This window comes from Engystomops pustulosus, chromosome 8, assembly GCF_040894005.1.
Source record: "Engystomops pustulosus chromosome 8, aEngPut4.maternal, whole genome shotgun sequence".
In the NCBI taxonomy this organism is placed as follows: Eukaryota; Metazoa; Chordata; class Amphibia; order Anura; family Leptodactylidae; genus Engystomops; species Engystomops pustulosus.
Genome location: NC_092418.1, coordinates 87,802,005 through 87,828,992, shown reverse-complemented (window position 1 = coordinate 87,828,992; position 26,988 = coordinate 87,802,005). Strand labels below are relative to the sequence as shown.

Below are 26,988 nucleotides of genomic sequence, written 5' to 3'. Positions count from 1 at the left end.
CGAAATGAAAGAAAAAATAAACTAAAGTAAAATCCACACTTTGCACAAAGTATGGCCCATTACTGCACTAGAACCAGGGTTAACCTGATGGACATTTCATACATTTGTTGTAATATATACGCAGCCTTTGTATAAAGCTGTGGGGAGGGGGTTTATGGTGTCAGCTGCCTCCTTCAGGTGTATCTAAATGTCTCTTTGTATATGGAAGTGTCTAGGTGTCTTGTAAGTGTCGTCCTTGTAGCGATCTATCACCTCTATGAATGCCGTGTGTGCCGGTTTAGCGCTCGGTCTTCTCTATTGATTGATCTTCTTTTTCTCTTGCGGATAACGATGGAGGAAAGTTAATATTTAATTTTTTTTTTTTTTTTCCTTGTGGGTCCACTACCGCTTAGACTCCTATGTTTTAGAAAGGAAACAGAGTAATCAAGAAGATTTGATAAATAGTCAATAGCCCACCCCCTGTCACTAATTGTTTTGTGCTGCTACAAAGGGACAGAAAACATTTCACTCTGGTAACAGGCTGAGTAATGACAGGGAGTTTTCTGTCCGTCTTCCTTGATGGATTACACGGCTGATCGATGGAAAGCACAGCAAATAAAATGGCATTTGCTCAGCCTGCATCCCCCTCTCCCCAATTTCCCATTGAGGATCCAAATTTGACGCTCCATCTAGGTCCTCATGGTGTTTTGGCCTCATTTTACCTTTTATTTTTGTACTTTGGCCCATCATTAGGGGATATGGTAAAAGAAGAGAGTTGATGGATCTGTGCTCAGTGACTCTGATCCATAGTTGTCCTCATCCTTCATGTGTAGCCACTTGTACATCATGAAATCATTTGGTGTCACTATAAGGGTGAAAGGCTGCACGGCGGGTAGACAATTATACATGAGATCAATCACGAGGAGGCCACATTCATTCTCAGAGCAATTAAGATAATTATGTTTTTTTTTTAAATATTAATATATTAATACCACATTAGCGTAGCACATTCTTGGTCAAGTATGTTTTATTTACCCTCCAGATACTCTGGGGTTTATGTAAAGGGTTTTACAATATGTAGGGTTGGAGATGGACTAAACTAGAGATGGGGCAAATCTATTTGTGGGATTGTAGATTTGCCATGAATCCGGCATTTTTCAGACACCAAATCAGAATCTTTCCAGATTCTCTTTTGGATGAATCTTGTAAAATAAAGTTGTCCTTTATCCCAGAGCTTATGCAGGGAGGGCCTTCGAGGGAAAATTTTAAAAAAAATTGTTAAAAAAAAATGCAAGTCTGGGTTTTAGAGCCCTAGAACGAGTTGTGTTCCAAATTCCAGGAAATTTGGAGCAACATAATTTCTGATACAGCCCCAGACCAAATTCTTGTAAAATATGAAGCTTCTGTGGATGGAATTTTTTTTTTATGCTTCACTCATTTCTCAATATAAATAACAGTAGTTCACAATAAAATTGGGGGTTTGAACGAAGGCTGGCCTTTTAAGCCCCCCCACCAGCGTACTGCACATCGGATTTACTAAGAGGTTCCGACTTCTCCGTAAATCGGACGTGGCAGTCCACCGCTATCCTGCTTTCCCCCAGGTTTAGACTAAACTAGACTAGACTTCACGTTCTCCGCCTCCCCCCCTCCTCCCCCCTACGGCACTTTGGCCTTGATAGGGCACTAATGGCAAAAAAAAAATCTGATGCACTGCTGGTTTTAATGACTGCCCTGGCTTAGTACATCTCCCCTAATGTGTCAGTTCTTTTGTAAACATTAATTTCCGTCGTATTAGACACAGAATCGGTGTCTTGTAATTGTGTGATTTTTACTTTTCTGGTGGTTAGGAAAAAATGTTTTTGCATCTCAAGGTCACTTATAAATACACATTGTGTGTTTAGCTGTGGTATTTAAAGGGATTGTCTCGGGCGATGTCCCTGTCCATATGTCCTGTTAGACAGTATGGATGTCAATGAGCCAGAAACGCTTGGGTGCTCCCAGACTGTCTGAGCACACATGGACACCCATACATATGAATGGCCAGATTCAGCATCATCAGGAGAATCGCTTAGGGTACTCTAGCTTAATGTGGAAGTTGGATTACTGAAGACTGATTTTAATTTTCTTAGAACAGAGTAATAAAAACAGAATACGGAGAGATTTAAGTAAAATTCTATTGGAATTAAATTGGATATTTAACAAACATAATTCTTACAGAACACTCTCTACTATTTCGGGAAAGGAGAAATAAAAAGTAAAAATTTACATGACATTAAAGTGGTTATGGGGTTATGATATAGCATAAGCCAGTGGTGGCGAACCTATGGCACTGATGCCAGAAGTGGCACTCTGACCCTCTCTATGGGCACCCAAGCAGTCACCCCAGCACAGAGTTTGTCAGACAGGACCTCCTCCTACAGTCGCAGGCAGCCCAGGATGTGTGGTTTTCAGAGCTACTTTAAAGCGTCTTATCCTTGGCTACCTGTAACTGCAGGAGAAGTCAGAAGGTGTGGATAGACCTGGATTATCATTGAAGCCCCTGGTTTGGGCCATAAATTCTACCTGTTAAAATGACCCAAGACGGAAACTGCAATGATAATCCAAAATTCTCTGGCCACCAATATGATTGAAAGTTGTGACAGAACAAGGGGTAATAAGTTACTGCTTAAATTGTCTTGTGGACAATCAGTGGCATAAGCCATCAATATATGATCAAAGGGTCTGTGAACCGTGGGCAAAAGCTTCAGGTTCTTTATATCTGGCGCGGCCCTGTACGGTAGTGTTGGTAGTGATCAGTGTAGATCAGTGTTGGTACAGAGAATCCGGACCCCAAACTATGATTTTTTTTCTTGATTTAAAATGCTTGAAAACCCTTTACATTTTATCCAATTCTATAGGATAGATGGAGTCCTGTACCACTACTTTCATCAGTCGCCTAGTAGTCATTGGACCCACCAGGGAATTGGGATCCACAGTTTTTCTGATCGGTGGGGTCCAAAAAGTATAATCCCAATAACCATACATTAATGTAGTGTGTGAAGGGGTACAAGAGGAACCCCCACCCACATATTATTTATTTATTTTTTTAGAATGGATCGTGCCCAATAAAATCTATTATCAAAACATTTTGTTGTGGTTTTAAGCACTTTTTTTCCGGCATACTCAAGTATTCAAATACTCCCAGCATCATCATTCGGGAATGAGAACTTCCTAGTAGATCCACCAAGCACCCATTCGGGACCCTCTCCCAATATCTGCATCTAACAGGATTTATTCTAAAAGCTGATTCTTAATTCTGATATTAGAAATGCAGCCAAGACCATAGTGTACACTGAGCCTTATTAACCTTTTATATCATGGTCTATTTTATTTGTTCCTCTTTTTGAAGCTTTGTTTCATAGTTTATTAATAAAGTTATTTTTTCAAAAACCCAGAAAGGAAATAACAGAAGCTGCTTTATTTTGGAATGTCCTATGTCCAGATCTGATAAAGTCCTAGCTTATTGTAAACACTGGATAATAGTTATCCTGTATAGGTTTCTGTGTATAAAAATATGCAATTTTTTTTTTACTAAGTAAGAAGTTTGTTTTTTAGGGAGGGAATGGGGACCGCAATATTTGAAACATTTTGGATGTTGTATTGCCATTTTGTGGCACCAAATGTTTGCAAGAATATGCTAAAATGTATATGACAAATACTGTTTTACAGCTAAAGAAAAAAAAAACCAACTCATTCTTTAAAAAAAAAAAAAAATTTTAAATTGAGTAAATGAACTACTTCCTGGCTGCATGAGTTTTGGAGGGTTCAAAGCCTTCATTTCCAGCAGCAGAAACTTGATAAATGATCCGGGGTCCTGATTAAAAGAACAGTCTTCCTCAATATATAGTTACATTGTATTAATGGGCCCGAGTGCCTTTAGTCGGACGTCATTGTTTTGCGCTTTGTAACCGTGTTTGTGTATTTTTATCCCATTGAGATCCTATGACTGCGGCATGTAACGATTGTGCATAAATACTCAGTTAATCATTGACCATCTTTACAATTGCAGAGGTCTGGCAGCAGGCGAAGATAATGGGCAGAGAGGTTACATGCTGACATTCGTCATTGCTTACCTTCGGGTAGGTCGCATCTATTTTCCTCCCCTGCTTTGTCTAGTCACCAGTGTGAATATTGACATATTCTGACCCTAAGGAATATTGAGAGCTTTATAAAGGATCCCTTTAAAATTTTCTACACGGCTTTGTCCGTTCTTTTCCTTTTAGCAGATGCTGTCGTTTTCTTTTTCCAGCTTTCCCTCTTCCCATAGAATTGGCATAAAGGCGTATTAGTTCAGGGAGTGCAGATGTTGCTGCGATTGATAGAAGTCAGTGCATTATTTAGTACTTATAAAGTCTACAATCTGTAAGAAATTCCATGAGATCTAATACATTTTATCACCTGGATCATAGAACTTCAACTTGGAACATACAAAGCCCATATATTAAGGATATGGCAACATGGAGGGACACATGAAAGTCGCCTACTCTTCACATTAATACTGTGAATTGACTTTGTATTGAAATAACATCCTTAGTTCTTGTTCACATTGTGCCTGACCATCAGATTGACTTTGTATACACCTGACTTCTAAAAAGGGGTTCAACAAATCTGAATCATTATGAATAATGTATACTGAGCAGTATATTCTATATATAGATGTTATTGCTATACTACCATGCTAGTGAATACTGGCCTTACAAGTCCTATAGGACCCTGACATATACACCAGTTACAGATGGATCAGCTACATGTACCGTACTTCATGAGATGATCAGACATAAGTCTCCTATATATTCCAAAAGTCCAGCTGCTCCAGTGTTTACTATAAAGTTGAGAAGTGTATGAAAAATATCATTTAAAGGAAATCTATCATCTAAATAAAGTATGATAAACCGGGAACACGTACCGTATTTTTCGGACTATAAGGCGCACCATCAAGAAAATGCCTGCTAAAACATCTAGGTTCTTATATAAGGAGCACCGGAGTATAAGGCGAACCTGATTGTAAGGATGAATGACCAGCAGGTGGCAGACCTGTGCACAGTTCAAAGCAGCTGTTGTCTGTAAGTACGGTTCATATATAAGGCGCACTGGACTATAAGGCGCATCTTTGATTTCTGAGAAAACAAAGGATTTTTTTGTGAACCTTGTAGTCTGAAAAATATGGTACTCATAGATCCAGGCACTGTGGCAACCTTCTTATATTTGTTAAACATGGCCTCCTTCCTACCAAAATTAACTTTCATATTTATGCCAATGAGCCAGGAGGGCACCTGGAGGTGTTACTAGAGCCCTTCTGTGCTGTAGCTTCACAGGCTGTTACACTGTCTCTCCTTCCCCTTCTGCTCCCTCAATGCTTCCTCCTCCCTCTTCCTGATGTGATCTCACTGTAGAGGAGGCCTGTAAAGCTGCAGCTCGGAGGGGCTCTGATAACATACCCAGGAGCCCTTTAGGCACATTAACATAATTTTAAAAGTTGATATTAGAAGAAAGGAGGCCATGGATAACAAAAATATGAAGATTACTACAGTCATACTACCTGGATCTATGAGTAAGTGTCCCTGGTTGATCATTCTTGAATTTTACTGTAGATTTCCTTTAAAATATCATATTTTTCAATGTATCCAATATAGCAGAACTTGCTACCAGTACCAATACAGCCATTGTATTTAGATTCCCGTTCTATTCAATTACACTTTTATAATCTGTAATCACAATTCGTGAACCTGTAAAATGATGAATAGTGTTAGAAAAAAATTAAAACATTCAAAAAACAAACCAACTTTAAGATGAGACTGACTCGGTATGTAGCAGAGCTGCCACTTGTATGTACAATGCAGGTATGAAAGTAGTTCTGCATTCATTGCCCAGAAGTACATAGAAACATAGGGGGAGATTTATCATTTATCAAGTCTCTTGAGCAGAACTGTTCTAGTTGCCCATTTCAACCAATCAGAGCTCTGCTTTCATTTTTCCACAGCTGTTTATACAATTAAAGCTGAGCTAGGATTGGTTTCCATGATGATAAATCTACCCCATAGTCCCAAACTTACATGCTCCTTCTTTTGTCTAGGTAATGGCATAGGAAAAGCTATGTCCAGGAACGGACAGATTCTCCTAAAAAAAAAAAAGACTTTAAAAATATTCAAATGAGCCGGAGCGAGCTGGAGTGCACCTCTTGTCTCCACCGCCTGATAATATATGCATTTTCCATTACGTCCCCCATGACGGCACCTGGAGGTTGCACCTTGACCTTTGGTAGGGACAGGAAGTTGCGAAAGGTATAAGGCCCCTCCTCTGCCGCTGTTCCCCAGTGTATTCCTGTCCCTACCAAGGGTCAGGGTTGCGAGACCTCGTCTCTCCCCTTGGGGGGGGGGGGGGATGAAATTAGAAACCCCCCAGGACGGGCCGCGAGCGGGGGCTGTACCTCCCTTCCTGGCCGGGCGTCCTGCAGGACGTGTCCTGGCTCCCCTCCTCCTGCGGCCTGGAGCTGAAGCCGAGGGGAGCATGGGTCTCCGGACCCTGGATGAGGTGCCTCCCGGCTTCCGGGCGCTACCTCCCACAGCTACTGCCTCCTGCGAACGCCGGTGCGTACTGCGCGACGGCCGTGTATCGCCGGCCGATTCGCGCATGCGCAGTACGCCCGACTTCCGGGTTGGGTCACGTGACTCTTAAAGAAGCCATCTGATTGGCTTAGAAGGTGGCGGGAAGTTTAAAAGTGCTTCCTGCTTTGTGTCAGCCTCTATACCACCAACGAGTTCACTACTGAAGCTGTGGAAATATCCTTTACTATGGCGGACGACCTTGGTTCTTCCCTCATTGTCCCGGGTACCGTGAGTACAACCAAAAAACTTTGCTTAAAGGGGATAAAAGTTTGTTGTGTATTATTGCCTAGATTTTAATATAGTCTGTCTCCTTGTCCTAGGACGACTCTTCTAGACCTAAGGACAAGGAGAAGAAAGATAAAGACCCCAAAAAAGGAAAATGTGTTACTAAATCAAAAAGATGTCTTTCCTGTAATATAAGATTATCAGATTTGTATCCAAAATCACTATGTTCTGAATGCCTAGCCAGGGCCTTACAACAGGAAAAGGAGTCAATGTTAAGTGAGCTTAAAGCGGCCATGCGGGAGGAATTCCAATCCTCTCTTATGATGTTTACCAATTTAAACCGATCGGTACCGGGACTTGGTCCTGAGCCAAATCCCGAACCTGAACTTGATCAGGATCCGGATTTATATCAAGAGCCAGCTCCTAAAAAACTTAGATCCCATGATACTGATTCGGACTATGATAAACACTCTGCGGCTCCTACCTATTCTTGGAAGGACTCGCTCGATGATGTCTCCTCGGTGTCCGAGGATAAAGGAACCTCAAAATACCTCTTTTCTAATGAGGAACTGGATAACCTCCTTAAAGCTGTACGCAATACGCTTAACGTGGAAGAGGTGGTAGAGCCAAAATCCATCCAAGACGAACTGTTTGGAGGGTTAAAATCCAAAAGGAAAAGGGTTTTTCCCATAAATCAGACCCTAAAAGATATCGTCCAAGAGGAATGGAAGAATCCTGAGGGGCGGGCAAACATCACTAAAGAGTTCAGGAACAGGTTACTCTTTGACCCCAAAGAGACAGAAACCTGGGACAGCCCCCCCAAGGTAGACATCCAAGTGTCTAAGGTGGTGAAAAAAACGGACCTGCCATTTGAGGACTCTTCCCAATTAAGAGACCCCATGGACAGAAAGGCTGATGCCCTACTCCGTAGAGTCTGGGAATCTTCCATGCTTAGCCTCAAGTCTAACATAGCTGCTACTTCGGTAGCGAGAACTCTGTTCTTTTGGTTAGGAGAATTGGAAGACCACCTAAAAACAGATGCGGACAGGGATCTCCTTCTACAAACGATACCACTGCTGCGTTCAGCGACAGGTTTTCTTGCTGATGCTTCAGCAGAAAACATCAGACTTTCAGCAAAAGAAGGGGCGCTATCTAATTCAGTCCGTAGGGCTATTTGGCTTAGACAGTGGGGAGGGGATGTAAAATCCAAGACGAAGCTCTGCAACATCCCATTCACAGGAGACTTCATGTTCGGCGCTGAACTGGATACTCTTCTGGAAAAAGCCTCTGATAAAAAGAAAGGTTTTCCAGAAATTAAGAAACCCCAGAAAAACTATTCCTTTCGGAATTCCAAAGATCCTAAAGACTCCAGAGGCAGAGGAAAACAGGGCCGCTGGTCCTTCAACAAAGGTGGAAGAGGCCGAGGATATCTATTCTCCAACCTTCCACATCAATCAAAAAAACAGTGACTACCAGGTAGGGGGGCGTCTTCTTTTCTTTTTCCACAGATGGGAAACGATCACATCAAACAAGTGGATCCTGAGTATCATCAAGTCAGGTTATCAGATAGAATTCAGCTCCCCTCCACAACAAAAATTTCTTGTCTCCAACCTAACATCTCGGAGAATGACAATACAGCTATGGAAGAATCTTCAAGAATTGTTAACAATGAAGGTAATTGTTACAGTTCCCAAAGAAGAAGAAAAGAAGGGATTCTACTCCCCCTTATTTCTTGTGAAAAAGCCAAATGGGACCCTTCGACTTATTATAAACCTCAGGCGGCTAAACAAGAACATAAAATACAAATATTTCAAGATGGAATCAGTAAGGACAGCTACCCCACTAATTCCTCCAGGCGCACAAATGTGCACCATCGACCTAAAGGACGCCTACTATCATGTCCCCATACACAAGAATCATCAGAAATTCCTAAGATTCGCGGTGGAATCACCTCAAGGGAAGGTCTGCCACTTCCAATTCAGAGCCTTGCCCTTCGGAATTTCATCAGCCCCCAGGACCTTCACAAAGGTCATGGCAGAAGTGACGGCATTCTTGAGGAAAGAAGGAATCTCAATTATTCCATATCTGGACGACCTCCTCATAGTGGCAGACTCGACCCTGACTCTTCTCAATCACAGAGATCGGACAATACGAACCCTGGAAAATCTGGGCTGGATTATAAATTTCCAAAAGTCTCATCTAGACCCCCAGAGGGAGACAAGATTCTTAGGAGTAATGTTAGATTCCAGGCGCCAAACTTCTTTTCTTCCACAAGACAAGAGAGAATCCCTTACCTCCTTCATAGACAAATTCCAGGGGAAAAAATCATGCAGCGTCCGTTCAGCCATGAGACTGCTAGGTCTTCTAACAGCTTGCATAAATTGTGTATCATGGAGCCAGTTCCATGTAAGAACACTACAGGCGTGGACATTAAAAATTTGGGACAAGAACTTGGATCATTTAGACTTCAGGAAGGTCATTCCCCTGGAAGTCAAAAATTCTCTAAACTGGTGGAAATACCAACAGCATCTAGAAAAGGGAATACCATGGAATCCGACTCCAGTCCTGATCATCCAAACAGACGCCAGTTCCTCAGGATGGGGAGCCGTTCTTCCAGACCGTTACCTTCAGGGGTCATGGTCCCCTTGGATGAGAAGACAATCCTCAAACCTAAGGGAATTATCGGCAGTATGGGAAACACTAAAAAGGCTACCCAAAACCCAGGTAAAAAATATCAGGATCCTGTCAGACAATGTGACCACTGTGGCCTATCTACGTCGTCAAGGGGGCACAAGATCCTCGGACCTGATGGAGGTCACCAAGAAGATCTTCTCCTGGGCAGAAAATCACCTAGATTCCTTAACAGCGGTATTCCTAAAAGGGTCAGAGAATCAGTCAGCGGACTTCTTGAGCAGAGAAAAGATGGACCCACACGAATGGTCCCTGAACAGGGAAGTTTTTCTTTCTCTAACCCAGAAATGGGGCTCTCCGTCGATAGATCTGTTTGCCTCAAAAAAGAATACTCAAACAGAGGTATTTTTTTCCATCTCACCCAAGGACAACCCCCTGGGACTGGATGCCCTAAGCCAATCATGGGGGACAAATCTAGCATACGCTTTTCCTCCATTTCCCCTAATCTCCAGGACCTTACAAAAAATTCAATCGAGTCGGACGACAGTGATCCTAGTAGCACCATTCTGGCCGAAAAAACCTTGGTTCCCACTTCTCTTAAAACTAGCAATCTCAGGACCCATCTTCCTTCCCTGCAGAAGGGATCTGCTACACCAGGGTCCTCTTCTTCACCCAGACCCGAAGTTTCTGAACCTGGCGGCCTGGGTCCTGAAAGGGAATTGCTCCTAGCTAAGGGGGTTTCTCACCAGGTTATACAGACCCTAATAGCAAGCAGGAAACCAATCACCAACAAAATATACTACAAGATCTGGAAAAAGTATATATCCTGGTGTGGGGACCTTTCCCCGATTCCGGGCAAACCGGATATCATTAAAATTCTTGATTTTTTACAGGATGGGTTCTCTAAAGGGTTAAGACCTAACACCCTTAAGGTCCAAATTTCGGCCCTAAGCGCCTGTTTTGACTTCCCCTTAGCAGAGCACAAGTGGGTGAAGATGTTCATGAAAGCAGTCTTAAGACTGCGACCTACAATCCGATCAGATATACCAAAATGGAATTTATCACTAGTCCTAAACTCCCTTATGAAGCCTCCGTTCGAACCACTCTCGGAATGCAGCCTGAAAAACCTATCTCTCAAAACCTCCTTCCTTGTGGCCATAACATCCGCCAGGAGAATTGGAGAACTGCAGGCCCTATCCTCCAAGGAACCCTTCCTGATCATCTCGGAAGACAAGATAGTACTAAAATTAGATACGTCTTTCCTCCCAAAAGTAGTCTCAGACTTCCATAGAAGTCAGGAAATCGTTTTACCATCTTTCTGTAACAACCCAAAGAATGAGAAGGAAGCGCTCTGGCATACCCTTGATGTCAGAAGAGCTGTCATAATCTATCTAGACAGAACCAAATCTTTCAGAAAGTGCAGAAACCTTTTTATTCAGTTTGGGGGAAAAAATAAAGGAGAGAAATCATCAAGTTCCACCATTGCTAGGTGGATAAAACAGACCATCTCTAAATCCTACCAGCTACAAGATGTGAGTCTCTCAAAAAACATAACAGCCCACTCTACCAGAGCTATGGCTACTTCCTGGGCAGAGAAACGGGGAGCATCCATCTCCCAAATCTGCAAGGCAGCTACGTGGTCAAGTACATCGACATTCCCAAAACATTACCGCCTGGATCTACCTTCTAGCCATGACTTGAGTTTTGGACGGAAAGTTCTCCAGGCTGTGGTCCCTCCCTAATCTATTTATCTGGTAAGTCTCCAGGTGCCGTCATGGGGGACGTAATGGAAAAAGTGAATTAGTCTCACCGGTAATTCTGTTTCCATAAGTCCACCATGACGGCTATATTTACCCTGCCCTGTGTTATTAATGATGTCTGGCTAATATCTTCTAGCTCTCTACTGGAACCCCGGTGGTTATTTGGAAGACACTGGGGAACAGCGGCAGAGGAGGGGCCTTATACCTTTCGCAACTTCCTGTCCCTACCAAAGGTCAAGGTGCAACCTCCAGGTGCCGTCATGGTGGACTTATGGAAACAGAATTACCGGTGAGACTAATTCACTTTATCGCAGCCGGGGCCTGCCCGCCGACTCGCAGACGTCATGAACGACGGGCAAGACCAGCAATGAACACTGGGTGGGTGCATATATTATCAGGGGGTGGAGCTCTTGTGACATAGACATAAATTCATAGGAAAAACTACGCTGTTACCTAGGCAATAGAACAAGCATAAGTTTGGGACATCTACCATCCGTAAATCTGATTGTACATGTCCTTTAAGCTACAAAAGCAACTCTGATATCTTATGTTATCCCTCATCCATAGAATAGGGTATAACAAGCTGATCAGTGAGGGTCCTGCAGCTCTCCGATAATGAGATCCGGACCCCCAGCAATACAGAGAACAGAGCAAGCGTTCCTTCCAATAGTATGGGAGTTTAGGTAATGGCTGAGCACAGTGATCAATTAATAATAATAAATAATATAATATATTAATATAGATAATATAATATATATAATATAAATAATGCATCTTTATATATATATATAGTGCTATCATATTCCGTGGCGCTTTAGCACTACCATTTGGTCTATGTGAGTGCTGGAGATAACAGAGCGCTGTGCTCTACAAATTCCAACACACTCATACTATTGAATGGATCGGAAAGATTCATGCTCAACCTTCCAAACCCTCGATTTATGGAGAACGGACCCTGTTCAGGTAAAAAAAATAAGCATTTAAATGATTCATTACCAGCACTTATTGGCACTTGGCTAGTTATGAGCGCACATTATTTGGAACATCTACTGTTTGGTATATGGGTGTCAGTTATAGTATCAGTCAGTTAGGGAGCCCTTTGTATATAGCCTTGGGGATGTATATAGTATACTATATGGTTACATCATCTTTGTACTCTGTGCCACACTCCATGCATTCTTCATTTTGTTGTAAATGTATGTATAATGTCCGGTTTGTGGTGTTTATTCTACAGGACCTCGGCATGGATTATTATCTTATCGGAGAGTCTTTTGAGACCTCTGTTCCATGGGACAGGTAAGAGATTTCGTTGCTTTCCATGTTCTCAGCTGATGGATTTATTTTGTTTTTCTTATGTTTTTACATGCATTTGATATTACATGAAATGAAAGCTGCTTTTTTTTTCTTTTTTTTTTTAATAAAAAAAAAAGCTTCATTTGTTGAAACTGCTAAAGTTTTCATAAATGTCTAGTGGATCTCGTCTCTGCACGAGGCACATTTTTACTGCTATCCTCTTGTATGGCTGTCTTTGGTAGGATCAATCAGACCCTCCACGGTTAAGGTACCCTAATGGGTCTAAAAAAACAAAAGTTCAACTCTCTCCCATTTCCCTAGAACTGATTTTAAAATAAAAAATAAGTTCAAAAAAGTTTTGATGTATTAATGTATTAATATTTTTGGTTTTGAAACATAAGGAGAAATCTTCAGATTTTGGACCGCAGAGCAGAATCTTTCACTGACCGCAAACAGAATTTTTGAAAAAATTTTTAAGAAACTTTTTCTCATTGTTGTTAGAAAGTACCAATTTATGCAAATTAAGCTAAAATAATGGGATTTTCTTTTCTTCCAGGGTGCTAGATCTGTGCCGTAATGTCAAGGAAAGGATTGTTCGAGAGTGCAAAGAAAGAGGGGTTCAGTTCCCTCCCCTATCCACCTGCAGGTAGGTCTACCCCTCTATGCTGTATCTGGAATATCAGCTGTTTATTGTTAATTTCGTGCCACCTCTCCATTCATGCGCTACCTGAGGAGTATACAGCAGCAGCTGTCTTGCTTCAAGAGGCCAAAAGTTTCCATCATGTGATAGTTCTGCTGTATATTACAAAGAATTATTATTCTGCAGCGATGTGTCTGGTGAGTGTAAAGGAGCTGTCACTATTGGTGATGACCGGACCCGTGGAAATTCGAGTTTGGCCAAACCACATTTTAAAAAGCTTGTCTGTGTTCGGATACGCGGCTGTACGCCGCTGTACATTTTGGTGGGAAGGGGGGTTGTCGCTACCAATGATGTCATTGCCATAGGTAATTTTGGCCATTAACAGCAGGTTTTTGGCCAAACCAAAGCCCAAACTTTGCGGTTCGCAATATTTTCCAGCCTACTACAGGGAGAAGAGCTGATCATATGGAGAAACAAATCCTAGTCTATAGGAGTCCAGTGGGCAGTCCTAATTAGACTGCTGTGCATTCTCATACAGGAGCGGATACGAACCCCAAAATGAACAGAGAAAATTAAAAGAATAAATGACAAGTCATGCTGATCCTTTTCACACTGACTCTATAATATGATGCTGGAACATTACACTGTACAGGGTGAGACAAAAGTCCCTGGATACTCTTTTATTTCAGATACAAACACGGACTCCATATTGGAACCAGGACATGTAGTAGATCAAAGAAAAGTCAGAATTGTCTCAACAAATTGTTGCAATCTATTACAATGTTTATGGTGGTTAAAAAGTTATCAACAAAGAAATTCACCATAGATTCTCATGCAGCTGAATCCCACCCATCGCTGCCATCTTGGCTGTAATTGTCTTTCCTTCGGACATCATTGGGGAGTGATGATCCGTCGCCATGCCACCTTAGAGTCTGTATGAGACACCTCAGGCATTGTCATTTCTGAAAATCTGGTGGCCCGTTGTAACAGATCATCAGCAAATCCAACATTTTACTGCTATCATCTTGTATGGCTGTGTATGGTAGGATCAATCAGACCCTCTAGGGCAGTGATGGCGAACCTTTTAGTGGCCGAGTGCGCAAACTGCAACCCAAAACCCCCCTTATTTATCGCGGGGTGCCAACCAAAAATTAAAGCAGTAACTTATTGCTCCTTGTTCAACAACTTTCAATCATATTGGCCTCCTGAGGACAGCAACACAGTAGAAAGATGGAAATATTTCTTAATTTTAGCTTCTTTCCAGTTTCCCTCTGTACACAGAGAAAATCGTGGGGCCAGCAGGAGGTCCTCCAAAGATAATTCGGCCCTGTCTACTCATTCTCCCTCTTCCTACAGTCCCAAGTAGCAGTAGCAAAGCAAGTATAAAAATATGACTGAAAGCAGCACCTTTTAAGTTGCTTGGAACTGCAGGAAGATTCTTTGAGTTCTGTCTGGTGTGCTGGGGCGATGGCCCGGGTGCCCACAGAAAGGGCTCGGAGTGCCGCCTCTGGCACCAGTGCCATAGGTTCGCCACCACTGCTCTAGGGTTAAGGTACCCTAATGGGTCTAAAAAAACAAAAACAAAAGTTCAACTCTCTCCCATTTCCCTAGAACTGATTTTAAAATAAAAAAAGAAGTTCAAAAAAGTTTTGATGTATTCATATTTTAAAAAAAGTCCTTTCAAGGTGAACGAATAACAGCTCCTAAATTTCCAAAACTTCCCTTTTTTAAAATTATTCAGCATAGATGATGCCTTACACCGCTCCGTACACCAAACATTATTAGTGTCAGACACTTAAACAGAACATGGCAAAATTAATAATAATAATATTTATTTATATAGCGCCATCATATTCGGCAGCGCTTTATAGATCATAGGGGACATATACAAATAAAATACTATATTAGAGTATAAACAGTCATATGGAACAATAGGAGTGAGAAAAATTTCTAAAGGTTTTAATTTTTTTTAAAACCTATATAAATTTGTAATCAGTGTAATCTTACCAACCAAAAGAAAAAAGGGGAGGTGCCATCTGGGGACAAGAACATGGTGTGAAAGCATTTTTTTTGTTACGTTCACTGCATTTGGAATTTTTTTTTCCCAGTACACGGAATGGAAAATTAAATGCCGCCTATAGAAAGTACAATTTATTGCACAGAAAACAAGCCCTTATAAAGCTCTGTACAAAGAAAAATAAAAAAAGTTTTGATTTTTAAAGGGAAAAATGGAAATGAAAAGTGGCATCAACAGGAAGGGGTTTAGGGCAGCACGGTGGCTCAGTGGACAGCACCACAGCCTTTGCAGCGCAGTGTTCAAGTCCCATCCTGGTCAATATCTGCAAAGAGTTTGTATGTTCTCTCCGTATTTGCGTGGGTTTCCTCCGGGTACTCCAGTTTCCTCCCACACTCCAAAACATACTAGTAGGTTGTTTAGATTGGGTAGCCCCATTGGGGACAGGGACTGATCTGGCAACTCTGTGCAACGCTGCCCAATCTGTGTGTACTATATAAATAAAGGAATTAAGGGTAAGGGTTAAAAACATTCCCTGTTGGATTTTTCTAAGGCCTCTACATTTTCTTATTTCTAGGTCATTTCTCCTGTAAATGTATGTAATATTTAAATTTACAGAGGAAAATGTCTGTTTTATTTGAAATTTAAGCATCCAATGTAAGGAGAACTTGCAGGTCCTGTTAAACTGCTGAAGAAAAAAAAAAAGTTTCAAGGATCCATTTCCCCAGTATTTTGGAACAAAAAATAACCCTCCTTTGACGAATATAATGAAAATAAAGTGTTATTGTGCGCCCGTTAATTCCTACGACCGGCGCTTTACGAGCTTCAAATTGGAATGGTGCAATGGAAGGGGGGGGGGGGGGGAGTGTAGGAAGTTTTTTTTTATTTTTTGTTTTATACCAACAACGTAACATTTTTATCTCTCGCTGACATGTTATTTTTACTAGAATGAGCTAAATTAAATTGTTAGCAATTTGGCCATTAAAAAAAGGCTCCAAAGCTGTAAACAGAATTGTAGATTTTATTTAGAACTAAAGAAAATAATTGAAGGATGTGGTAAAAAGATGAAGAACAGATCCCTTAACAGCCTCGACATCTGAGGAAATGCCCTTAAAACTTTCTTGGTGGTGCGTTGCAAATGTGTCTTTATTATCTCTTCCCTCTACATGGGATAATTGCAGGGCATATATCTTCACGCTGCAATGCTAACAAAAACAAGACCTGGGCTGTAAACCAAATTCCTGCGCACAAAAAAATGTCAAACATATTCTCTGCTTTGTCTTTACATGTTTATGGGGAGGCTTGGCTCCATTCTCTCTCTTTCTGGAATCCTCGGGCAGCGAGGAAAGATGTAAATCTTCCTGTTGTCCCCTCTACAGTCAAGTCAGGTTGTTATGGGTCTTATGTAAACTTTATGCCTGTAGAGCGGCCACACGCAATTAAAACACAGAATACTCTCTGGTTCTGGTCATGGATGGTTCTGGTCACTGGATGATATTGGGTTAAACAGGTTATTACATGGTTGAACAAAAGTTTGGGGCGTGCATGACTTGGATAAAGGGGTGTACACTACTACAAAACGTTACCATGGTAAGTATAAGACCTTAATAGGATCACCCATATTATACTTACCCTGATATCCAAGTCTCTTTAGAGCCACAGGTGACATGACCTGCCGGCAGCTGGACTCAGAACTTTCTCTTGATGTCCTGTTCTGCCGGCTGATGGAGGAGGCCATTCTGTCATTACTGTATACACCCACCTTTGTGATTTCATATCAGTGGTTGGAGGGGTGTGTGTCTGTCCTTGTCATGTCCCTCCAATCACTGATAATGGTAGTCGTTATCACATGGGGGGGGACGTGTATACAGAAGTCTCTGGGCGGCCTCCTCCATCCACCTGATTCCAGCGATAAACATGGCATCATGGCAGGTCAACAGAAATTTTATGAAGGAAAGTGCAATGTATGTTACTATTGAGGTCTTAATTTTACCCTGGTAAAGTTTTTTGTATTGGTGGCCATACCCTTTCCTACTGAATTAATCTTCATAGAAGTGGTGTTTGTGCATGTTTGAGATTTTCTTTGTGCTGAGGAAAATGAATGAGATTTTACTTAAAGGGGGTTTCCCACAAAACAAGTTAGTGATGAGACCCCCAATTGGGTTCCGATGTACCCCATTCTTGTGAACTGTGGGGGTCTCATCACTGAAACCACCACTGATCAGCAAGTTAGGCCCTATCTTACGGATAGGGTCTACCTTGTTTTGTGGGCAAAACCCCTTTAAAGGACTTGTCTGGGCACAAAAGAGTTTATATACTTACCTTGGTTCTTACCTCCAGGCCCGAGAGGAACATTTCATCATCATCACTGCTGTGCCTCTGTATACCATCTCAATGACTGGCTTCACCCTCTATAGTTTGCGACTAAGGCCATTATAAGGCCTCATACACGCCACCGTTATTTTGTAAAAACGGCCACTGTAAGTTTTTTTTTGTCTAATAAAAGGCCCCATTGACTTTAATGGCTATTTATATAGAATATGATTACCGTATTTCTCACCGGCCAGTGAAGTGGCCTTCAAACTGCACCACATAAGATAGGTGTCCTATTTTTTTTTATGTTTTTGCGGCACCGTCTCTCTATAGAAGTTTATAGGAATGCCAAAAGAATGATCAGTATACATTGTTTTCTACCGTATACGGCTTATATTTTCGGTGGGTTGCCCAGAAGACCAGGTGACGTGGATGCCAGCCCACCATATTTTTTTTGTGGATACGGCTCGTTTAGGGTGGTATATGGTTTACATTTGGTTGACACACAGCCATTTTGTGCATGAACCCTAAGGCTGTAACGGGTGTGCAATGATGTCACCCTGAGCCTCTGTATACCAGGAGGTGATGTTCTGAACTGGAGGTAGGTTGCAACATAACTCAAAGATTTTTGTGTTTTATAGCAGTTCCTGTAACTAATAATAATCGAAACAAATCGGAATAACTAATCCCAAACATCCCCTGTAGTCTTATGTACACAGTCCCAAGTGTACACAGTTTTCGCTTGGATTTCATCCTTTACTATGAAAGGAGAAAAGTCTCCCGGAAATCTGCAGCAGTTCAGCAACAGAAGAAACACTTCATGTCTGTACACAGACTCAAAGAAAGGCCCAAAGAAATGACCAGTTTCCATGCTGATCATCTCATCTCATCAGTACTATATAGGGAACTGCTTTGGTCAGTTGAGAGACCTTGGATGTCCCCTGCAAAGGTGCCCCTCAAAAGCATTCTCCTTAAACAGAATTAATTCCTTCCTGACCTACATCCATGGCCTCAAAATAGTTCCATATGTTGTGCAAAACTGTATTGCTCATAGTTGGGAGCCAATTCTTTTTTAAAAAGGCATATTACAGGCGGTCCCCTACTTAAGAACACTCGACTTACATATGACCCCTAGTTACAAACGGACCTCTGGATATTGGTAATTTATTGTCCATTAGTCCTAGGCTACAATCATCAGCTGTAACAGTTATCAAAGGTGTCTGTAATGAAGCTTTAGTGTTAATATTGATTCTTATGACAACCCAACATTTTTAAAATCCAATTGTCTCAGAGACCAAAAAAGTTCTGGCTGGGATTACAATGATAAAATATACAGTTCCGACTTACATACAAATTCAACTTAAGAACAAACCTACAGACCCTATCTTGTATGTAACCCGGGGACTGCCTGTATATTAGTATGGCCATTATTCCAGATCATGTCACTAGGCGTCTTGATAATCAGACATGATGTATATTTACATCTGCCTTTTTTAAAACTTGGAGAACTTATTTGCATATTCCTTAAGTAGTTATGTGCAAGCGCTCCATTTACTTCCAGGATGTCCATCTCCTGCCAGTTCTTCATTTGCCCTTATTGATCGTTAATCTATAATAATTTGTGAGAAAATTTTGTAAAGTGGGCACCACCATACACACACAATGGAACAGTACAGTAAAAACTTTTACTAATCAAGGATCAATACTCGAAGGAACCTCCTAATCCAGTGTGTTTAAAAAAAAAAAAGGATAAATTGTAAGTATTCACCTGTTCACAAATGTAATATTTTTGGCTTCTTTTTGGATCTCTTACCCAAGAAGACTACATAGGAAAGCTGAAATGTAGATATTTTATACTTTGGATTGCTATATCCACTATGTTTTGAGATGGAAATAATCCCTTAAATATAAAAGGTAAAGACGTGTCATTAGTCAATGCCATTGGTTTATAATTGATGGTGGCTGACCTCCGGGTCCTCAGCAATCTGGAGAACAAAGGGGCCGCAGCCCCTTCCCCAATCTTTTCCTGCTCCTGGCCACCCAGCTGTGCAGAGAGACTTCTCTATACAAGTGGATCCAGTACAGATGGGTTTCTTGGATCACCACCGGGTCGTGAAGCGGCTCCAGCGCTAAATAATGTATGTGACCCCTTTATTCTCAGCATCGATGGAGGACTCTAGATAGGATCCATACTAAAGCAATGACATATTATGCTACAATACAGAAAATCATCTTGTTTTCTCTACAAGGTCCCAGAATGTGTCTATTTGAAAAAATATGTTCAAAATTCTGTATGAAAGTTTAAAGTGTCTGCGTGTGGTGGATATATGAGCTCGGCTTATACAGTAGACTATGGCCTTAGTGTTCAAATAAGCAGAAGTTATATTTAGCAATGACATCTCTCTGGATCTACACACTTCATATCCTTTTTATGTGGCAGTAATGTAAACTTCATGCTATGGCGGGTCTGGTCACCCCCATGCTTTCCCTTTTGGGTCTTAATCAGTACTATAGTCCCCAAAAAAAGACCCAGTGTAATAAGGAGGAGGTCTGTCTTAATAATTCTTCATTCCCCTCGATGTCATGGCCTGACACTCAGGAGCTGTCATCACATATAGGAGCGAATTCTAGAAATGCAAACTAAAATTTGGATATTTTGTAGAAACATTTTTTTATTCAGAGATTTCTTAAAATTGCATCATTTTAAATTGATGATTCTTGTTGGCTACAGAGCTACTGGGAGCGATAGTTTTTATTGCACCCCACAAGAACAATTTACTAATGCTGTGTTATGGGGTGTACTCATTGGATGTCCTGCATATGCCGGATTATGTTCTGTAAAAAAACACCCTGAATATATCCAAAGAATTCTGTGGCCTAACTGTATGATGAGGGTCCTGATGTGTCTGTCCATCAACCTACTTGGCCGTGAAATGATAATGGCTGAAAAAGTATACAACTTTTAAAGGCATTTGCAGGCCTACCAGATAACCCTTAGAAGGCTGGTGTAAATGGAATTAAAGGTTACTGACCCTCCTTTGGCTCCCCGTTGCCACTACACATTCCCATTAAATTGTGCATCCCAGTCCTTGTGGCCATGCCTGCATCACACACATACTACCATATATACTCTAGTATAAGCAGAGTTTTTCAGCACTATTTTTGTGCTGATAAATCCCCACTTGGCTTACACATACGTGTACTCCTCGCTGGGGGGTAGCTTGGTAATATCATTACTGGCAGGGGGGCTGTATGGGACATTTCATTACTGGCAGGGGGGGGGGGCTGCGTGGGGCATATCGTTACTGGCGGCGGGGGGCTGCGTGGGGCATATCGTTACTGGCGGCGGGGGGCTGCATGGGGCATTTCATTATGCAGGAGGCTGCGAGCAATGCATTTTCCACCCTAGGCTTATACTCGAGTCAATGTTTCTCTCAGTACTTTTTGGTAGAATTGGGTGCCTTGGTTTAGAGTCAAGTATATATGCTAGTTTCCATTTAAAGAAAATTAAAGGAAACCTACCACTTAGAATGGCAGGGGTAAGCTGTAAGTACTGAGCACCAGCTCAGGGTGAGCTGGTGCCGGTACTTACTTTCGTTAGTGTTATAAACCGCGGTATCGCGGTTTTAACACTTTTTAAACTTTAGAGCAGAAGGGGCTTCGGCGCTGCGCGCGACCGTGCGCGCGCAACATCTCCGCTATTTCCTATGTAGGCGCACGCACGATCGTGCGCACGCAGCGCCGAAGCCTGTTCTGCTCTAGATTTTAAAAAGTGTTAAAACCGCGATACCGCGGTTTATAACACTAACGAAAGTAAGTACCGGCACCAGCTCACCCCTGCCATTCTAAGTGGTAGGTTTCCTTTAAAGACCTGGATTTTCTTAAAAACTGCGTGGTTATTATACATTGTTCTTCATATAGTACAAGACCATATCTTTTATATATGACCGAGGAGGTGGCGGATCCCTTTCAACTTTTAACATTGTGTCTTAAAAGATTCCACTGCCAACAATAGTAACTTTACTTATTCTTTCTGAGTGTAGCATTATCGCACTACACGTCTTCTGATGATTCCCATAACGTTTACTGAACATAGTGAATCCTACATGCAGCATGAACACTGGGGACGGCTTTCACATTTATGAATATGTTTTAACAGCTGGAATTTAATAGCTTCTGTATCATTCAATCCTTCACCAAGAGTAATGCAGCGGCTCAGCCATTCATTTTCGGCTCAGTGGATACCATAAGCAGGAGAAATACTGAAGCCTTTATTCATATGTATGCGCTGTGTCGCTGGGATATGCGTATCTCTGTGTATCTGATGGACACAGCCGCCCCTACTTTCAATACCACCATTGATATTTCTGGCCAATAAAGGAGTCGTGGAATATAGGATCCTATTCACGCGGATTTAAAATTCTGATTCATATTTTAAAATCTAAATATAGGAAGTATTTTCCCTAGCTGGGTATACAGAGGCAGATTTCATCCTGTTTGTTTTGGTTGTTTTTTTGTTTTCTCTTGGATAATTATTTTTCCCAACTACTGACGGCCAGCCGCTACACCTCACAACCCCTCCATTTATACAACTCAATGAGCAACTCTGCAGGTTCAATGCAATGTGACTATTATTTGATTGGAAGTGTGAAACCCACAGTAAATTGTGACGTTTCGGTCAATTCAGTGACCTTCTTCAGGAATGCAGAGCCAAACACTGGCTGGTGTTTCTGAAAAAAAAAATTAAAAAAAGGATTGGGCACGTTGAAATCAAACTGCCTAATCTTTCTCTACCTGGCATCAGGATGCACCGACACCCCTTAAATTTTTTCGCTTTTCCAACTAAAATTGTCTGTATTCTTTGAATTTTGTGTGTGTGACTAAATTGTAGGACTACTTTGCACCCCTGCTGTGTTGCTTACTTTCTTAGGTGCCGTATATACTTGCGTATAAGCCAAGTTTTTCAGCACCAAAAAAGTGCTAAGAAACCCTTATCGCCTTATTCACGGGTCTATAAAAATAAACTGAAATACCAGTACTCACTTTCCAGTTCTCCCAATGCACCACACATCTCCCTGTCCCCTCTTTTTTTTTTTTTCTTTTCTTCTCTCTGTGTGTAACATCGGGCAGAGGCATGGTCCATGTGCTCTGCCAGCCAGTGTACACTATGATGCGGTGATGTTGTCACTGAAGACGTCATAGTGTGCACCGGCGGGCAGGACACATTGACGCTCCTCTTCCCGCTGTTACACACAGAGAGAAGAAAGAAGAGGAGAGGAGTAGGGGGGTGGCTGTCTGCATGGGGCATTTCATAACTGGGGGGCTGGCTGTATTGGGCATTTCATCACTAGGGGGGTGGCCGGCTGCATGGGGTTTTTATTACTGGAGGAGGCTGTGACCAATGCATTTCTCACCCTAGCCTTATACTCGAGTCAATAAGTTTTCTCAGATATTTGGGGCAAAATTAGGGACCTCTGTTCATACTCTGATCAACCTCTTATACATGAGTATTTGCGGAATATGAATTTTGTCTGATACAGTTCTTTATTACTTGTGTATGATCGATTGAACTGTGAAATAAGAGTCCAACCAATTAACTTGTAGATTTCAGATTTTCCATGGTATTAAGTTTTGTGGAATATGAAAATTTTCCAGCTAGGGCTGCAAAAAAACACATACTTGCAGCATTCCTGGTTTACCTGTCTCTCCTGACCATAAGTTCTAGGGGGTTTCAAGTATCCATTTCATTCAATAAGTGGTCTCGGGGACACAGAAAGTCACTGATATCTACTTGTGTTGTACCCCGGTCCAATGAGGTTAATCACTGGATGAAGCCGGTCCGCAGACCCCTTCCTTCGCAGAATCAACCAGTTGGAATTTTGCTTCCTTTGTTGTCCCTTGGTCCAAGGAGGTCAATCACTGGATCAAACTGGTCCGGAGCCCCCTCCCCCTGGACTTCCGGGCTGGCACAGTAATCCTAATCTTGAGTGTTTAGTTCATGGTGTTGGGGCCCAGTCGTATATTGTGTCTGTTTAGCTATATTTAGACAAACCTAGATAACCTCTGACCTCTGATACTATGAAACCATAACAGCAAATTCATAACCAGAATCCTTATTTATTGCCTTGCTTATGTATGGAAGCCTTGTGTGCACATCTGCCATCTTCAATGTCCTATGTAATACACAAGCACAAGGTGACTACTGCTTGCCTGTAATTGGCCAACAATGCTATTCATGTGTTTCAAGTGCCAACTTATGACAGATCCCATTTTCATGAATGTGGTTTCCCATTTTTCTAATTTTAAAAAATTACCTATCCTGGCCAAAGTTTATCTTTGTATACATGGCTAACTTAAATACATAGACTAAACTTAGTGACAGGGGACTGAAGTTGCCTGTACATATGCAATTGTTGGCCCGTTCTGCCAAATTACCAGATCTATAAACTTTAAAGAGGTAATACAGGAATAAGCATGCTTCACATGGGTCATTAAAATATAAGCAAATATGTAGTTAGATAAATCTTAGTTATTTATTTATTTAAAGTTTTGTTCCCCTTAGCAGAAAAATGCTGTGGACATACAATATAATGGAGAATTAAAATGCTACTGGCCCTTTAATCAGTCTGGTGACTTTGTCCCTGTGGAGGAGACACAGGACAGAAGATGGCACATGTCCACATCACATGTCTTGCACCAGCCTGGGCAGGTCATGTGATCATCACTGTCTGGCTTGTCGGTTGCTTGTTGTGCCTCCAGTATGGCCGGTGTTGTGGTGTGACATCATCTCAGTGAGGTAATGGCAGAGCATAAGAGGGAGGAGCTGTTACTGAGAACTGAGGGATTATGGGAGTTGTAGTTGTAGATAAAAGGCCATTGCCTGCTTTAGAAAGCCCATAAAATTATGTGCATAATAAAAGCAAACTATTAGGCTCCATTTTGTGCCTTAAGACATTTGAGTTTTGTTTTATTCATGTATTTATAGCATTATGGGTTTTCGTTTCAGAAATTCTTGTTCCCAGAATACCCCTTTAATTGTTAGGAATTTACTTGTGACAAAAAATAAATATATATATATATATATATATATATATATATATATATATATATATATATATATATATATATATATATATATATATACATACATACATTATATGTTATATACAGTATTTGAGTTGACAGTACCCTTTATTTCATGATGCTCATAGTATCCAGGGATGCACCTTCACTCTTTGCTGCCTGAGGCGACAGAATGGCACCCAACTCCACTCCATGCATACATTGTATGGTGTGATCTGCATACACCACGTAAATTTTACTTCTCATATCTTTTAGGGTGACGCAGACCTATGATGCCGGAGCTTGTGTATATTTCTACTTTGCTTTTAATTACCGAGGCATAAGTGACCCTGTTCATGTCTATGAAGAAATCGAGGTAATACACTATACATACTGCATCATAAAATCAATCGGCAATGTATTTGATTTTTTTTTTTTTTTGCTACATACGTTTATACAGCTTGTTGCGTATGTTTATGACAATGGTAGACTCGCATCTTTATGTGCAGTGACTGTATATAGGTCATGGCCATGTCCCTTGCAGTGATCCTCTTAACATTTTATTTTATTTTTCAGTTTGCTGCTAGGGAAGAAATCCTTGCTAATGGTGGGAGCCTTTCACATCACCATGGAGGTAACGTATAGTTTTGAATTCGTAATCTATGGTCTCATTGCCTTAAAGGTTCAACCACTTTACGTCATCTCTATCTGTCCATGTACAATCACCCTGCCTGAACCTTGCACTTATATTCATGAATACTTTCATAAGGTCCTGGCAGGGCAATTGTTCGTGGACAGTTAGATCACATGACCCTCCATCTGCGGCCATTTTAGGGTCCGATATTTCTGGCTGAAGAGGTAAGACAGGAGGCTTCACGTTACATATCAAGAAAGTGGTCTATGGTTTGTAAACCTATAAAGATTATTATTTTTAAAGCCGTGTAGAACTTTTCATAGATGTATATTGGTGAATTACCCAATATCCTCCCCCCCCTCTCCCCCACACTTACACACATTAGAAACATGAAGTACAGTGGCCAACCCCTTTAATAAATAAAAGGAAATGGTTGTAATGTCAGGTGGAATAGCTTTCTCGTCCGCTAGGATACAGATACCTCTCAATGGGGGGACTTGTGATGGACTAAAGGACCACCAGCGTGTGAGAAGTATCTGCCTTTAGGTCATGTTCACATGGAAGCATAAAATCCATAAAATTCCAATTGGTCATTTGGAATCCTGTGGCAGATTTGCTGTGTGATGTCGGTGGCTTGTGAAGCAGAAGCAGTCACTTCTACTAAAACCTCTTGTAAAACCCAGAATGGCCCTTCTAAAATTATCAGATACCCCCTAGCGATACCTATTGGAATGCAGTCACAAAAATGTGTCCAATTTTGAGCACTTTTTCTAGCAGTGGTTTCCACTCAAAACCATTCCTAAATTTTCAAGATTTTGAAAAGCAGTGGACTAGTCTTTATGTGGACATATTCTACAGGTTACTGCCTGAAAAAGTTCTGTTCTGTATAACTGGATATTGTAAAAGGGAACCGACCACCAAATTTTACACCTTTAAACTACTATGTTCTCTCCGTGTTTGTGTGGGTTTCCTCCGGGTCCTCCGGTTTCCTCCCAGACTCCAAAACATATTGGTAGGTTGATTAGATTGTGAGCCCCATTGGGGACAGGGACTGATTTGGCTTTGTGCAGCGCTGCGTAATCTGTGTGTGTTATATAAATAAAGGAATTATTATTATTATCAATATTATTAGCCCCCTCAGGTAGGGTCTGAAATATCCCTTCTAGAATTCCCTCTTTTATGTGCAATCTCACCCGTTTACCTATAAAAAATAAAATAAAATCTCCAAAGTCATTTAAAAATGTGCAGAGAAGAGTCTTATTTTACCTGAGACCCGTCAAGTTTGGAGTCTGCAGGGAGAGTGGCACTTCAGACCCCTCATTCTTCACTCCTGTAGTAACATAGTGTTATATTAAAGGTAAGAATCTCATCTTTCAGATTGCATCAGACTTGTGGTTTTGTGAGATATAGAGCTGTAGATGAGGACATTTTAAAGAAATAGACGGGAACTGAATCTTTATCTGCAGCTCACATACCAAGCTATATTTTTACCTGCCCATATCTCCAGTTCTGTAGCTCACATATCACAAGCCATGATCTGAAAAATGAGATTGTTATCTTTAATATGACACCAGAAGCTTGCCTCCTGGTACTGGAGAACTGAAGATGGGGGCATCTGACGTGCAGCTCTTCCTGCAGCCTCTGAACTTGGCTCATCTCGAGCAAAATATAACTCTTCTCTGCTCATTTTCACATGACTTTGGAGTTATTTTTTATAGGTAAATATGCAAGATTTCATATAAAAGAGGGGAATTCTACTCAGGACAATTCATATCCAATATGAGGGTGACCGT

General features: G+C 41.3%; 3 protein-coding genes across 3 annotated transcripts in view; all 3 read left to right on the top strand.

The window, feature by feature from the left end:
- AGPS (alkylglycerone phosphate synthase) overlaps positions 1 to 26,988 on the top strand; it is a 139,119-nt gene that overhangs the window by 96,490 nt on the left and 15,641 nt on the right. The window contains exons 15-19 of the mRNA XM_072121633.1: positions 4,028 to 4,097; positions 12,474 to 12,535; positions 13,089 to 13,178; positions 24,838 to 24,937; positions 25,138 to 25,195. Coding sequence (XP_071977734.1) covers positions 4,028 to 4,097; positions 12,474 to 12,535; positions 13,089 to 13,178; positions 24,838 to 24,937; positions 25,138 to 25,195 — 380 coding nt within the window. The remainder of the gene's footprint in view (positions 1 to 4,027; positions 4,098 to 12,473; positions 12,536 to 13,088; positions 13,179 to 24,837; positions 24,938 to 25,137; positions 25,196 to 26,988) is intronic.
- LOC140075549 (lamina-associated polypeptide 2, isoforms alpha/zeta-like) lies at positions 6,312 to 8,317 on the top strand. Its single transcript, XM_072121629.1, has 2 exons — positions 6,312 to 7,004; positions 7,161 to 8,317. The coding sequence occupies exon 2, from the start codon at positions 7,169 to 7,171 to the stop codon at positions 8,315 to 8,317; it is 1,149 nt and encodes a 382-aa protein (XP_071977730.1). The 5' UTR covers positions 6,312 to 7,004; positions 7,161 to 7,168.
- Positions 8,021 to 11,547, top strand: LOC140075548 (uncharacterized). Its single transcript, XM_072121627.1, has 2 exons — positions 8,021 to 11,162; positions 11,468 to 11,547. The coding sequence occupies exons 1-2, from the start codon at positions 8,357 to 8,359 to the stop codon at positions 11,530 to 11,532; spliced, it is 2,871 nt and encodes a 956-aa protein (XP_071977728.1). The 5' UTR covers positions 8,021 to 8,356; the 3' UTR covers positions 11,533 to 11,547.

Excerpts from the sequence above, each read along its gene's own strand:
- LOC140075549 (XM_072121629.1), top strand. The coding sequence starts at position 7,169 with ATGATGTTTACCAATTTAAACCGATCGGTACCGGGACTTGGTCCTGAG.
- LOC140075548 (XM_072121627.1), top strand. The coding sequence starts at position 8,357 with ATGGGAAACGATCACATCAAACAAGTGGATCCTGAGTATCATCAAGTC. Across the intron at positions 11,163-11,467 it reads ACATTACCGCCTGGATCTAC|CAAAGGTCAAGGTGCAACCT; the intron begins CTTCTAGCCATG and ends TCCTGTCCCTAC.